The following is a 14,708-nucleotide window of genomic DNA, read 5'->3' as shown; positions in this document are numbered from 1 at the left end:
CATGCTAGGGAAGCACTCTACCATTGAGCTACAACCCCAGCCCAAGGGTGACTACATTTTATTATTGCTTTTAAAGAGTAGTTCTCAACTGGGGCTGATTTTACCCCTCCATGAAACATTTGGCAATGTCTGTAGACAATTTTGGTTGTCACAACTTGGGGCTAGTGTTTAGTTGGTAGAAACCAGGGTTGAGCTTAAACATCCTAAAATTATAGCCTCCCCCTATCCCAACAAGAACTTGTCCAGGCCCAGATGTTAATACTGCTGAGGTTGGAAAGCCTGTTTTAAAGATACAGAAAATCAGGCAGTGACAGCAACATCACACTGTATTTAAAATTGTATTTGAACAAAATGAAATATCCTTCAAGGCTCTTTAATAAATATAGCCTCATGTGCTCTAGATGGGTTAGGTATATCTCACAGAGAGCTCTCAAGGACCTTGTTAGCATATTTCTTATGCCTTGGGAAAAAATCAAATAATTGATTTGATTCCTCTCTTTCAAAAATAGCTACAGCACTTTGGCAAGGTAATTGTTTCCAAGGTAAAATATAGAAGCAAGGAGGGCATATTGCCTAGAAATAGAAAACTAAGGAAAGCAGAAATCGTTTGATGGTATCTGCCTCACTTATGACCTTCACTTTATAAAGTGTAGTGGTTTTGCTATGCTCTTCCTGGTGTCTCTGCAGCATCTTTGATTCGTTTGGTAGATAGTACAAGTACCTTTTTTTTCCTTACCTTGGATTTTGTGACTTGCTATCATTTCAAGCGTGTTCCTTGGAGTAGCAGCATGAACATCACCTGGGCACTTGTTCTGGGACCCCATTTCTGACCTACTGAATCAGGATCTTGGGGGTGAGGAGGTCACAGACAGGCTGAAATACTGAGTTCTCTAGGTGAGTCTTATGCACATTAAAGTTTGAGAAGCACTGCTCTTGACACTTGCTACTCAAAGCATGGTTGGACCACAAGCATTCTCATTACTGGGAGCTGTGAGAGATGCATCAGTTCAGGCCCCAACCTAACTCCCTGGACCAGAATCTGCATTTCATAAAGATCTCCAAGTGATTCTTATACAAATTTGAGGTTGAGATGAACTGCCTTAGACTACCTTCTTAATTTTCTTCCTATCCTTATGATAGCTACTTTTATGTTTCCATTGTGGATTCCTTTATTTTATCCTCACTTACAGATAAATGTATATTAAAGACCCTACCTTAGGGACTCTCAATGCTGTTGAGAATCACCTGGGACTCTTTCAAACCTATTGATAACCATCATCTGATCTTATTGATCTATACATTGGTATGAGGTGTTCAAAACTTCAGGTGATTCCAATGAGCTGTTGCAGTAAAAACCTCTGCTGCAGCTCTTGATCTCCTGCTCTTCTCTTTCTTTTGATTAAAGCTCTCAGCAGAGCCCATCATTTTGAATGTCACCATCACCCTTCCCCTAAGAACTAGATTTCTAACTCAACATCAGTGTCTGTTTTGAACTCTCATCCTATTCTAGACATTTGCCTGAGCTGTCCCCTTATCTTGTCAAAATCACTTACCAACTAGGACCTCATGTTTGAGACTCACTGTCTCTACTCTTCTTCCTCTTCACTACAGTAAATGACACCACCAACCTTCTATCTGCCCCCAGTCAGAACACAGGATCATCTTGTATCTTCTTTTCTTTTGCTTCTATTTTGCAAAAATCCCTACATTTCCCCAATTCTTCTACTCTAACTCTCTTAGTAAGCATTTATCAGATGCTTAATACATGCCCAATACTCCTCTAGGTACTAAAAATGAACCCACGAACACAGTAGGTAATATAATTTTTCTCCTGCAACTAATACTCTTGCAAGTGGAGATGACAGATGATAAACCAGATAAACATGTAGGATAAATAGCCCAGTGCTAAGGGGAATGCAAAGCAGGGAAGAACAATGAGAGAGAGAGTGAAGGAGTATACGAGATCATCTTGGGTGTTTGGGAGACCAGGGACAAACTCCTAGAAAAGGTGATGTTTGAATAACGATCTAAAGTTGCTGATATCTTTGTAGTACAAGATGCAAAGGCCCTGAGTTCAGAGTGTAACTGATGTGTTTATGGAAGGGCAAGGAGTGGGAAAGGACAGTGGTGGGTATCAAGGTCAAGAAGGATGGGCAGGTGTAGGTGTAACTAAGCCTGAGAGGCCTTTGTAAAGGTGTTGGTTTTTTATTGTATCAGAAAAATCCACTGTGGACTTTGTGTTTTTATTTTTCTTTGCAAAAAAAAAAGTGACATGGTCTGACTTATGTTTTAAAAGAAACTCTTTAGCTTTTGTGTTAAAAATAAACACAATGTAGGCAGAGGAGGAAGCAGAGAGACCTGATAGATATAGCTCTGGCAATAATCCAAAAGTGAGGTAACTGGTGACTTGGACTGAGATGGCTGCAGGGGCAGTGGAGAGATGTCAGATTCTCTAGTCATGTTTAAAAGCAGAGCCTACATGAAGGACTGGATAGGGGGTGAAATAGACAAGAGAAGTTTTGACCTGAATAACCGGAAGAATGGAACTATAGCTAATGGAGTTCAGGAATACTGTATGAAGGGTAGGTATTATGATTTAGATCTGGAATGTCCTCCAAGGGCTCACGTGTTGAAGACTTGGTTCCCAAGGCAGCAATGTTCAGAGGTGGAATTCTTGGAAAGTAACTGGAGCTCAAGGACTCTGATGTCATCAATGGATTAACCCAGGGATAGATTAATAATGTGATGATATTATTGAGAAGTGGTGGAAACTTTAGGAGATGAGATCTAGTTGCAGAAAGTAGGTCACTGAAGGCATGCCCTAGAAGGGTACATCTTGTCCTCAGCCCCCTTCTCCCTTTCTCTGCTTCCTGGCCACCAGGCAGTGAGCAGCTCTTTTCCCTCTCTGCCAGGATGCTCTGCTCATCACAGGTCACAGCAGTGGAGCCACCGGATGATGGTCTGAAATCCCTGAAAGCATGAACCAAAATAAATATTTCTTCCTTTATGTCATTCTTTTTTCGTTTTTAAAAAATATTTAGTTTTTAGTTGTAGGTGGACACAATATCTTTATTTCATTTTTATGTGGTGCCGAGGATTGAACCCAGGGCCTCACACATGCTAAGTGAGTGCTCTACCACTGAGCCACAACCCCAGCCCCAGCCTTTGTGCTTTCTAACGTAATAGGGATTCCACATTTCAAGCCAAATCTCAGGTATGCTCAGCTGATTTATCAAGAGCAATGGGCACATTGCTCTTAATAAAAGTGTACAGGAAAATATACAGACTAATGCCCAGAACTCACAAGTGAGTTTATAGTGATGAAAAGAGCTTTGAATGGGCAGGGCAAAAGGAGTCAGAGTCCCACTTTCCAATGCTTTCCCATGTTTAGACTGATGTTTTATTTTAGTGGACTGCTTAGAGTTTTGAATGGTTTTATTTGTAAGGATATGATATTTATTTATATTATCATTTTTTTAAGCTTAAAAGCTATCTGAGGAAGGATAGAGAGATGGGGGAGGAAACCTAATTCTAACTGATGACAGGATAAAGAAATATAAGGAACCCGCCACAATGCAACTGTGGTCTCCTGGGCCCTATCCAGAGTCAAGCTCTCAATTTTATTTTCTTCTTATATATTGTGAATTTTACATGGGTTAGATCAGAAAAAGGATTCATTATACTCATAACTAGTTATAATTCAGTTAACTAGATCAGGGAGGTACAAGGCAAATGGTGGAGTGCTGTGCCAGAATTCTCTTTACCCTTCACAGTGAACTTTCAATGGAGTATCATGATTCTCCTTTCAAGAAGAAATAAAATCAGCCTCCGTGGCAGAGGGACCTGCCTTACTCACCCAGCTAGGAAACAGAGAGACTGGGGCCAGAACCCAGGCCTCCAGGACTCTCCATCTGTGCCTGTGTCTCTATGGACGGGAGCAGCGAGTCACAGATGAGGGTGCTGGTTCTATCTCCTCGACAGATGAACATCCAGCAGGACACTGGAGTCTGGATCCCAGGTGTCTCACATACAAAGTGGGGGTGGAAAATGCTGCTCTTGCAGTCACACTGAGTACAAAATGAGTTACTCTTTTGGAAAGATCTTTGAAAATGTGAGGGCTTTGTAACTATGAGGGGTAATTGTTGCTGTTTTGATTATTGGTCCTTTCAGGGCCTCAGTTTCCTCCTCCTTAGAAGATTGGGACCAGATGCTTTCCAAAGTTCCTTTTCTGGTTCTAAAGTTCTACACTTTTATAAGTCTAAATAGTCCCAGGCTATAAAAACAGTTTGGCTTTATAGGGTGGGTTTTTTTTTTTGTGTGTGTGTGTATGATATATCATATATCAGAATTTTAACAGTGCCTCGGTGTTTATGGAAGAACTCCTCTGGAATAAGATGAGATAAAGCTAACCTAACAAGTTCTAGGTGTGTGTGTGTGTGTGTGTGTGTGTGTGTGTTTTAAATCTATATGACCATTTTCTACCAAATCAGGAAGAGAAACACAAAAATATTATCCTACCAACCCACCCTGACTTAGAAAAACAAAACTGTCTCTTTCTCTGGTTAAAAATAAAATAAAAAAAGAACTGCACTTTGTCATCACTGTCTCACTTTACTTTTTCATAAACGGAGTAATTTACACCTTTATCACCAAAAAAAAAAAAAAAAAAAAAAAAAAAGAATTCTTGAGCTACTAAAAAGCAATTATAAAAAAGCCAACTGTGTCAGCCAGAGAACCATGGTAACCAACATCACTAGGGCATGAAAATATAGTTGTTAGTCACTAGAATCTAAGCCAGTTGGCAATCTGGCTTGCTAAGCAACACTGCAAAAATAGCAGACTAACGACCCATTATCTGGAGGTCTGACTCTGCACGGCTTTGAATCTGGTCCCAGAAGGAACTGTCCCAGGTCCCTCCCTCAACTTCATGCCTTCTGCTCCCAATCAAAGCCTAAGTAATCATTCATTCAATCACCACTTATTGAAGCTTACTGTATACCAGGTACATAATTCTCAACGTGTATGCTTACTTGGTTTCTCAGTAAAATAGAACTCATAAGTGAGATGGACAAAGTGGCCACTAAAGAGTATGGTGAGGCAAGGATTTGCCTGAGGCAAATGCAGACAGAACAGCTGATAGAGGACAGAAAAGGTTAAAAAGTGGACAGAGAACTGCTTTACAATACAGCATAAAATAACTACATTCTCATGACCATGATCCTGTGTCATTAAGAAAAGATGAAGTTATATTTAGGGTCCTTTATTAAGGAAAGCAGGAATGGGTATAAAACATTTTAGAAATAGCACTACCAAAAATGGTTAAAATATACTGCTTTGGCACTTGAAGGGAATAAAAATTATGTTCGACAAGTACTTCATTCTGCTTGGTTCCACATTTTGCTGGAAGAAAAGCAACATTATGATAATTGCTTTACCAGCATTCAAATATAGTGTCGGCTCCACTCTGCCTTTATTTTTCTAGCTCAGACTCCTGCCTCAGCTGGAACGCTCTTTCCCTTCATAATTGATGATCACGGTCCCTCTCCTTTAAAGGCTAAACTGAAATTCTACTTCCTCAGAGAAGTTATCCTAAGTCAACCAGGGATGATTTCCCCTTTCTGTGTGTACCCCAGGCTGCCTTGGATCAGCCTTTTCACCAGGGCCTCTCCTCCCTTCATGTTCCCACATTTACATCCCTGTCTGTCTGCTAGAGACCAGGTGTGCAGTAATGTTACAGAACTGAACTGCCCAGACGATCACAGAGGGGAGAGGGAAATTTGGTTGGTGGAGAAGTATTATCCCTAATGGAATCCAACATGGCACCCATACTGGCCTTCCTTCCTCAGAGCATGTCTGCTCTCTTCTGGAGAGCTCTTGATCTGACAAACTCCTTCTCACCACCCTTTCGAGTTCAGACTTAGGGAGGGAGAATCAACCCTCACCCACAAGACCAGTTCAGTACCCCCATTATATTCTCAGAGCTCCATATACTTTCTTCAAACTACATATCGCAGTTTGTTGGTTAGTGACACTCTCCCTCTTAGACTGCAAGCCCCAGGAAGGCAGGAAGGATGTCTGTCTGGTTCACACTGTATCCCCAGTGCCAAGCACAGGCCTGACATAGAATATTGCCCTGTCAATACACAAAAAGAAGGAAAAAAGGAAGGAAGGAAAGAAAGGGAGGATGAATGAGGACAGGAAGAATGGAAAAGATCCTCAAATTGGAAAGGAACATGCAACAAAAAATAAAGAGCATTGAGAGTTATTTATTGGAGGTTCAGATGTCCCCAAACACCAACCTGGAGATAAACCAGCTTAGGAAAGCAGGGACACTCACAGACCCTCCCCCAGAAATACTCAAATGCTTTAAGGAAGGTAGAAACACAGCTAAATGCACATGGGGGTTAAAACATGGAAACAAGGTGAGCGACAGTACTCTTCAGATAAAAAGGAAACCAGGAAAGATGCTAAAAAGAGAAAATAGAATTTAACTGCAAATTGCAGGATTTAGATTAGATAAAAAGAAAGTCTGGCAATGAAGGCTGGTACGCCTGAAAAGAAGGCTAAATCTAAAAATAAGAAAGCTTGAGTTACATATTTTCCCCCCTAAGGTTTTTGTGCCCCTTCTAGCTCAGATTCTATTGTTATCTAGCATTTGTTTTGCCAGGCTAGAGAGGGGAAATAAAAAGATATTACATAACAACATTATAACAATCATAATGAAAAAATTTTAAAGAGAAGTAAACTTACAATTTTACCATCTTGTTTAATTATTTTCATCTTTTGTTTCCTTTTGTTTTCTCCCTGTATATGAGAGACTATGCTTTGTCTACAGTTTGCCCTACTGTGTAGAAGGTAAACATCTCATTCTAAATATTACTAATTACTTAGCAATGTTTCACACACTTAAGGCATATTACATCTAATTTTACCAGTGAAATGTAACTTTGAGTAAAAACAACTTTTTATTTTCTTTTATGGGTGACAAAGAAGATAAATAGTTCAGATCAGAATTTGGAGTATACAATAAAACACTGACTTTTTCAACCAGATTATTCTTTGGTGGAAAGGTTACAGTGTGCATCTGGGCCGGGAGCACTTATTGGCTGATTTGATATACTTTAGGTAACAGATCCCTTGCAGAAAGATCTAACATGGAAGAGAGTACCTTTTAGCTCCAAAATGGCTGGCCAATGTCTGTCGGGCTGACTACTGTATTCCCAGGCCCAGGTTAGTGCCTAGTCCAAAGTGGAGTTTAAAAATATCTGAATGAATCAATAAATGAGCAAAGACTGAATATGAAAACTGCAATTGGCATTTTACAGCCAGCTAGTCTACAGGAAAGAGCAACCACGCACATGTGGGTTGAGCTGTCTTCAGTTTAGGAGGATGATGTTACTAACTCAGCAGAGCTAGGTTATCTGAGTTACCTACCAGTTCTGTAATTCCTTGGGCTTCAGAAAACAGACTATTCCTTTCCCCTGTTGTCTATACAGGGCTGGTTTTCTCCTAAAAATAATCTATTAGAAAAGTAAATTTTAGAAGTATAATAAGTCCCCAAAGGTTCCATTTTATAATTTAGGCTTCTCCAATTATAGAGCTCAACCCTGAGGAAACTGTAGTGAAAATAATCCTAATGTACAGGATGATTACTCCAGGGGTTAGAATGGGACATTTGATTTGCGGAGGATGGTAGGATCATGAGTTTTCCTTTTACTTTCTTTTGAAGAATTTGATTAAGGTGGTTGTTCTATGAAATATATTTTTAATACAACAAATATTAAGAGTTATTATTTCATGATAGTGGTATGATTATTACTTCTTTTATCTACTGTTCTATATTTAAAATTTTTCTATATGAAGAATAGAAACTTATAAACTGCAATAAAAATTTTATAAAAGCAAAATATGTCACTTAAACATAGTTACTTTGTCCTCCACATTCCCACAGCATTTTACATTTCTTTTGTTTTAATGTGTAGGTACAGGTCTGTCTTACCCACAGGCTCAAACATTAAGATTTTGAATTGCCATATCATTGGAAGTCATGGAGAAAAATGAGTCCTGCTTTAGGGAAGCAGTTTTTTTTTGGGTCTCATATGCCCAACTTTAGCACAATGCTTTGAACACACACACAAAAAGAATTGTTGCAATATATGAATGTACCTAAAGAGGCAGAAAAATAATACATGCAGCACTTTTCTTCAAACATCTAAAGTTTGAAAGTTTGATTTGTTCTGCTGCGTAGTCCAAAACAATTGGACTAGGGATAATGAATGATTCATTTACTCGAGCTCTGAAGATCCCTTTCAAGTTATTACAGTTTAACTCCTTCAGTTAGCTGTTCATAATTTATTGAAAATTCACTGAGTGTCATATTCATTAGGTGCTGGGGCTAGAGATACAAAGAGATGGGACAGCCTTGCACTGCAGATGCTCATTACATGGGGGCGGGGGGCACTTGTAAACACACTGATAGAATAGCTTGTTAGTTCAGTAATAGATACAAATATACTGAACAAGGAGGTTGGCCAAAATTGAGGTCTACAAAGAAGTTTCCCTGAGCTGAGCGTTAAAGGAGGGGCTGAGGATGGATTAGTCAGGCAAAGCCTGTTCCTGACAGAGTAGAGCATGAGTCAAGGGACAAAAACAAGAAAACAGCACTGTGCAGCTGCAGAATGGAGGGTTTCCGGAGCCTTACACTGTGGCAGGAGCAGGGCGCTGGGGGTGGGCAGGCAGCAGCAGGTCATGAAGGCATTGCCAACCCCATTTCCAGCTTAACTTTATCCTGTGGTTGGTGGAAGCTACACGAGGGTTTTAAACTGGGGACGTCATTACGAGAGATTATTTTAGTGGTACTGGAGAAGATGGATTTGAGGGAGATGAAGATTTGAAGAAGCATAACTTCTTAGGAGGCACTTGCACAAATGAGTAATAAAATTGTATTTATATTTAATAATCATGGCTAACATTTACTTAGCACTTAGAGGATGGCAGGTACTAAATCCGCATTTTAATGTAATAATCTTAACAAACAATCTTATGAGTAAATACTATTACTATCTTCATTTTACAGATAACAAGATACACATAGAGTTAAGTAATTTGCTCAACGCCAGTATCAATCCAGGTAAACTGCAACTAAAGCTTAGGCTCTTACTCACCATCCCATTTGTTTAATTACTTCTTTTTGTATTAGAATGAAACCTTCAGGCAGACAGGAATCACACTTAGTGTCTTTCCCTCTGTGCTTACACAGGAGGTATCACGTAACTATTTGTTGAATAAAATTAATGAATAACCCACGTGGAGAAAATAGTGGACTAAATTATGTATAGGTTCCAAAAACAGGTTGGATGCAATACTGATAATTGCTATGATTTGAACGACAGGACTTTGGTGAGTATTATGGAGTAAAAGCTTGGGTTCCCAATGAATTCAAACGTAGAAGCCCTAACCCCCAGGGGAGCCTGTAAGGAAGCAATCAAGGTTAAATGAGGTAATAAATTGGCCCTAATCCAATAGGATGGTTGGCTTTCTAAGAAGAGAGATTAGGGCTCTCTTGTTGTCTGCATATGCCCTCAGGGAACGCCATGTGAGGATACAGAGAGATGGAAGTCATTTGCAAGCCAGGAAAAGAGCCCTCACCAGAAACTGATTTGTCTAGAACCTCCATCTGTGACTTCTAGACTTTAAATTGTGAGAAAATACATTTCTGTTGTTTAAGCCACCCAGTGCATGGTATTTTGTTATGGCAGCTTCAGCAGATGAAGACAATCATTAGGATGAGGGTGGGTAGTGAAGGAGAGGTTTCTAGCCCAGGGAACTGAAGGGACAATGACACCACTAACATAGATAGAAACCTTGGGAGAAGAAGAGGTGATATTTGCTGTGGTCAGTGAGACAACACTAATTATTCTGTATCTAGGGTTTACTCACTCAAACAGAAATACAGAAGTTAGTTATTCAAGAAATATGTTTATGAATGCATTCCCTCACCATGGTGAACCCTACGCTTGTCCTAAGAACACAAACTAAATAAGATTCATTCTCTTCCCTCAAGGAACTCACAGTCCTATGGGGGAGAAATATTAGTTTCCTTTTGTGAAGCTAGAATGCCAACTTGAAAGGCCATTTTCCTTTTCCCTATTTCTAAAGACCTACAACTCATATGAACAAAGAGCTTTGGAGTAATGTAATCTGGTTTAGAATCTGGGTCTTGAAATATACAGGCTGGGTGATTATCTCAGGCAGGCCAAATAACCCTCTGGGTCTTAGGGTCATCTGCTATTTCAGACAAGAAAAGGGAGATAGAAATATTTTGTAAAGTTCAATGTGCATATTAGCAATTACTGTAATTATTATTAAACTATTTGGTACTGAGGATTGAACCCAAGGGTGCTTTATCACCAAGCTACATCCCTTGGTCCATTTTCCGAGGCAGGGTCTTGCTAAATTGCCAAGACTGATCTTGAATCTGTGATACTCATGTCTCAGCCTCCCAAATTATAGGGACTACAGGTGTATGCCACCACATCTAGCAACTGTTGTAATTATTAAAGCTACATTTCTAACCCACAAATACTGAAGATGAATCAGCCATGGTCAGCAAGTCAGAGGCAAGGTCAGCTGAACCCTGTGGGTGGCAGGGATTCCAGATTGGAGGAACAAGACTGAAGAAGTCAGGAAAAAAGAACAGGTACTGGGGCTTTACAGACCTTGCTCAATCACAATTCAGTCAGTTATTAGTTACAGAAAGCTGAGCAAGTCATATTATTGATCTGAGCTTTAGTTTCTTCATCTGTAAAATGGAGTTAATAATACCTACCCAGGAGAGTTGTTCTGAGTATGCAAAAGGCTTGGCATGGTGCCTGGCAGAGTGGTCCTTCAATTAATGTTAACTGTTGTTCCTATTAATATAATCATTTTCCTTTTCTGCCTCCTAAGGGGTTTGTGTAGGTGGTTAAGTTACTGAGATGCAAGGAAGTAAGCAAAATGGAAGAGCTATTAAAGACTTACTTTAAAAGTTATTTTTAAAGGCAAAGAAAACCAGTTCAACTCGGTTTTCCTCTCCTAATCTATGGTACAAACTCTTACAGAAATTGACCACTGTATTATATAGCTTGGAGCCTGACACAACTTGGTTCATTATTCCTTGTCTTCCATCCTAAATAGATCTACCAAGCACTATGAATAAAGGTCCTCTGAATGGAATGCTTCTCAAATTTTAATAGACACATGAGCCACCTGAGGGCTTGTTAAAATGCAGACTTTCATGCAATTGCTTTGGGGTGGGGCATGAAGTTCTGCATTTCTAATAAGTTCTCATTGAGATTAATGCTGGTTCATGGACCACAATGAAGAAACGGCAAGGCCAGGCTCTGAAAGGATGTGGAAGTATCTTCCTTGGCCTGGTATTCACCTTAATGGACAGCTTCTCTACACTGATCCACTAACCATAGAGTACTAACAGACACTAACAAGCTTGTTTCACCAGATTCAGAAGGTTCTGCACAGCCACTCATTTCAGATCAATGTCAGCCTTTCTGAACAGATTATTAAAATATAGGTGCCGGGGTTGCAAGGTTAATAAGATAACTCCTGCTTACAAAGATGGTTCTTATTGTCATTGTAAGTTCCACAGACTGTTAACTTACTGAGGGCAGTCTTGTCTCCATTGTTGTCTAAAATCATATAGGTGCTCAATTAGAACTAAGCGAAGGAATGAAGGGGTTCAAAAAGAATTGCATTAAAAAATGTCTTCTGGCAGTACTTTAACCACTATCTTACCTATCACAGTGGTTAAGTTAAAATGAGGCCATTAGATTGGGTCCTAATCTAAACTAGTGAGAAGAGGAAACTTAGACACACAAGAAGACAACAAATATGCAGTATACAGAGGAAAGACCATGTCAAGAAGTAAGAAGGTGGCTAGCTGTCTGCAAACCAAGGAGAGAGGCCTCAGAAGAAACCAAACATAGTGATACCTTGATCTTGGACTTCCAGACCCCTGATCTGTGAGAAAATAAATTTCTGTTATTCAAGTCACCCAGTCTGTGGCATTTTGTTATGGCAGCTCTAGTAAACAAATACAGATTGTTTTTTCCATAGCTGTTACGCCCAGTTTCAAGACTCTACTTCTGCAGGAAATACAAAATGTAAGCATAGTTCTACAAACTGATGGATGGACCACAGAGTGCCGTGGGAACCAGTACTGCAAGGATTCAGGGAGACAGATGGGAGAAAGGGAGGCATTAGCCCAGACTGGGCTTAAATAGCTGCCATATTCACATTTCCCTCCCCTTCTCCTAATAACAACAAAAAGTCTAGGGCTCCCACCAAATCTGAGACTAAAAATAGCTTTTAGACTTTTTCCCCCCTCCCTAGGATATGTTTTGATTTTTAACATAACTTCAAAAATACTGTGGCAGGAGGAAGACCCCCGATTTTTCTTTATACTCAAAAGTCCTAGAGAATATACCTGTGATGATAAGGTTGAATTTTTGACAGAAAAAAAATGTATAAAAAATACAATCATGGGCTGGGGATGTGGCTCAAGCGGTAGCGCGCTCGCCTGGCATGCGTGCGGCCCGGGTTCGATCCTCAGCACCACATACAAACAAAGATGTTGTGTCCGCCAATAACTAAAAAAGAAATAAATATTAAAAAATTCTCTCTCTCTCTCCCCATCCCTCTCTCTCTCTCTCCTCTCTCTTAAAAAAAATAAATAAATAAATACATTTAAAAAAAAATACAATCAAATGAGAGATCTTCTAGCCACAGGAAAGCTACATTTGAAGTCTGATTCTAAAGTCAGGGGATTGACTTTTGTTTGCTTATTTTTAGTAAGTATTACAAATGAGTGTGTCCTTCAAAACAGTTATTCTGTAAAGTTCTAAATTTATTCTAACCATGTGACTGTTCTTAAACCATGGCTGGAGTTGTTTTCAAGGTCTGTGAGATAGGCTTAAATGCTCTCAATGTGAATCCTTGAGGTAGATTTGATTTTCAAAAACAACCAGGGGCTCTTCTGGGCCCAATCTGGTGAACTGGGGTGGGAGGATGGGGGGCAGACAAACATAATCCCAAGGGGAACTGACTCAAGTATCCAGGCTGACCTCTCTTGAGTGAACTGGTACTCAGTCTCAGATGGCAGTTTCTAAAGACAAACCCCAGCCATGGAATCAACATGTCATATAGCTCGGTTTGACACCAAGCTTATGGTAAAGAGATGAGGGAGGAATGGTGGCTGTGATGAAGGAAACCCCTCTCATTTGGATATGCAAGTTTCTAAGGTCTCCTTTCTGCCCGAATATTTCCTCAAGTTCAGATCTACTATGGGGCTGGAGTTCCCAGAAGTACAAGAACTCAACACCTTTAGCCACATCTAATCCCAACTCGAGTATTGTTTGGGTCCAATAAATGGTAGATGCTAAGTTAAATATGGAGGAAGAATGTTGAAGGTGCCTGAGGCTTACTCTACCCCATATAACTAGGAAACTTTGGAGGCAGACATTTCTGCTCTGTGTAAGGAAGAGATTGTCAGCAACTGGAGCTGTCCAGCAATGGAGTTAGGTGAGCTTCCAGTGCTGAAGGGAGTTTAACGCAAAGGATGTTTGCTATGGGAACCTGTAGAGGTGCCCCTGTTATGAGTGGGAAAATATGCAGTGACCTCCAAGTCCAGGGGACACAGTATCTGGCATTTGGTAGGCACTGAAAAAATACTGGTGGAATGGAATGAATGAAGAATATGGTGCACCTGGTGAGCCTAGTAGAGGGGAAGAGATCTGGGGCTCAGTGGGCTGCAAGGAAGGCTGGGAGAAGTGAGATGCAAACAGCCAGGGAAGCATGAGGTATGGCCTTCCTTGAGTTTGGGGATAGCGTTGAGTACCTGAAGCCCTTCATCTTTATGAAAGTGCAATACCTTTGAAGGGGAGAGGGATTAGGGGGAGGAGAAAGATCACTGCTCACCCTTCTTAAACTCCTCCAGCACCGTGTCCAGCCGGGTATCATTGAAGACGCAGTGCAGAGGCCTGTTGTAGAAGCGGGTGACAGTGAGAAGTGGGGTGCAGTCGTCGGGGTCCACGAAGGCCAAGTCCTTGACAAATAGAATGTCCACAATGTTGTGGCGCTGGTCGCCCTCGTACACCGGGATGCGAGTGTAGCCGCTTCGAAGTATCTCGGAGACAGTGGCAAAGTCCAGCACCGCGTCCGAGCGCAGCATGAAACAGTCCCCGAGGGGGGTCAACACCTCCTCCACCACCTTGGTGCGCAACTCCAGGGCGCCCTGGATAATGTTGAGTTCCTCTTTCACCAGGTCGCTGTAGGGGTCCGCTGCCCGCAGCGTTTCCAGCAGTTTCTCCCGCGTGTAGAAGGTGCTGATCTCCTGGCGCAGCGCCCAGTCCAGCAGGCGGCCCAACGGGTAGCACACAGGGAAGGCGGCCGCCATCAGGAGTCGGGTCAGGCACACGCTGTGCGAGGCGATGGCCAGCCCATGCCGCGAACACACAGAGTAGGGGCAGATCTCTGCCCCCAGGAACACCGCGCCAGTGCACACCAGCGCGGGCAGCCACGGGAAGTGAATGCCCGCCTCGCTGTAGTCTTCCCCCGACCCCCCGATGCCCGGCGGCAGCGAGGCATACAGCCAACCCGCCAGGGCGGCGTTGGCTCCGGCTTGGCCCAGGAGCAGGGTGCAGAGCAGATGGGTC

The 14,708-nt window shown here is 41.3% G+C and overlaps 1 protein-coding gene across 1 annotated transcript in view; it reads right to left on the bottom strand.

Annotated features, from left to right (window-relative positions):
- Positions 1-14,708, bottom strand: part of Cnnm1 (cyclin and CBS domain divalent metal cation transport mediator 1) — a 53,726-nt gene that overhangs the window by 37,604 nt on the left and 1,414 nt on the right. Inside the window, 1 exon segment of the mRNA XM_015494880.2 lies at positions 13,972-14,708. This exon segment is cut by the window's right edge and continues 19 nt beyond it. Within this exon segment, the coding sequence (XP_015350366.2) occupies positions 13,972-14,708 (737 nt within the window).

Source organism: Marmota marmota, unplaced genomic scaffold (assembly GCF_001458135.2).
Source record: "Marmota marmota marmota unplaced genomic scaffold, marMar, whole genome shotgun sequence".
NCBI classification, from domain to species: domain Eukaryota; kingdom Metazoa; phylum Chordata; class Mammalia; order Rodentia; family Sciuridae; genus Marmota; species Marmota marmota.
The sequence above is the reverse complement of the archived record's forward strand: the minus strand, read 5'-3'. Positions and strand labels throughout refer to the sequence as shown.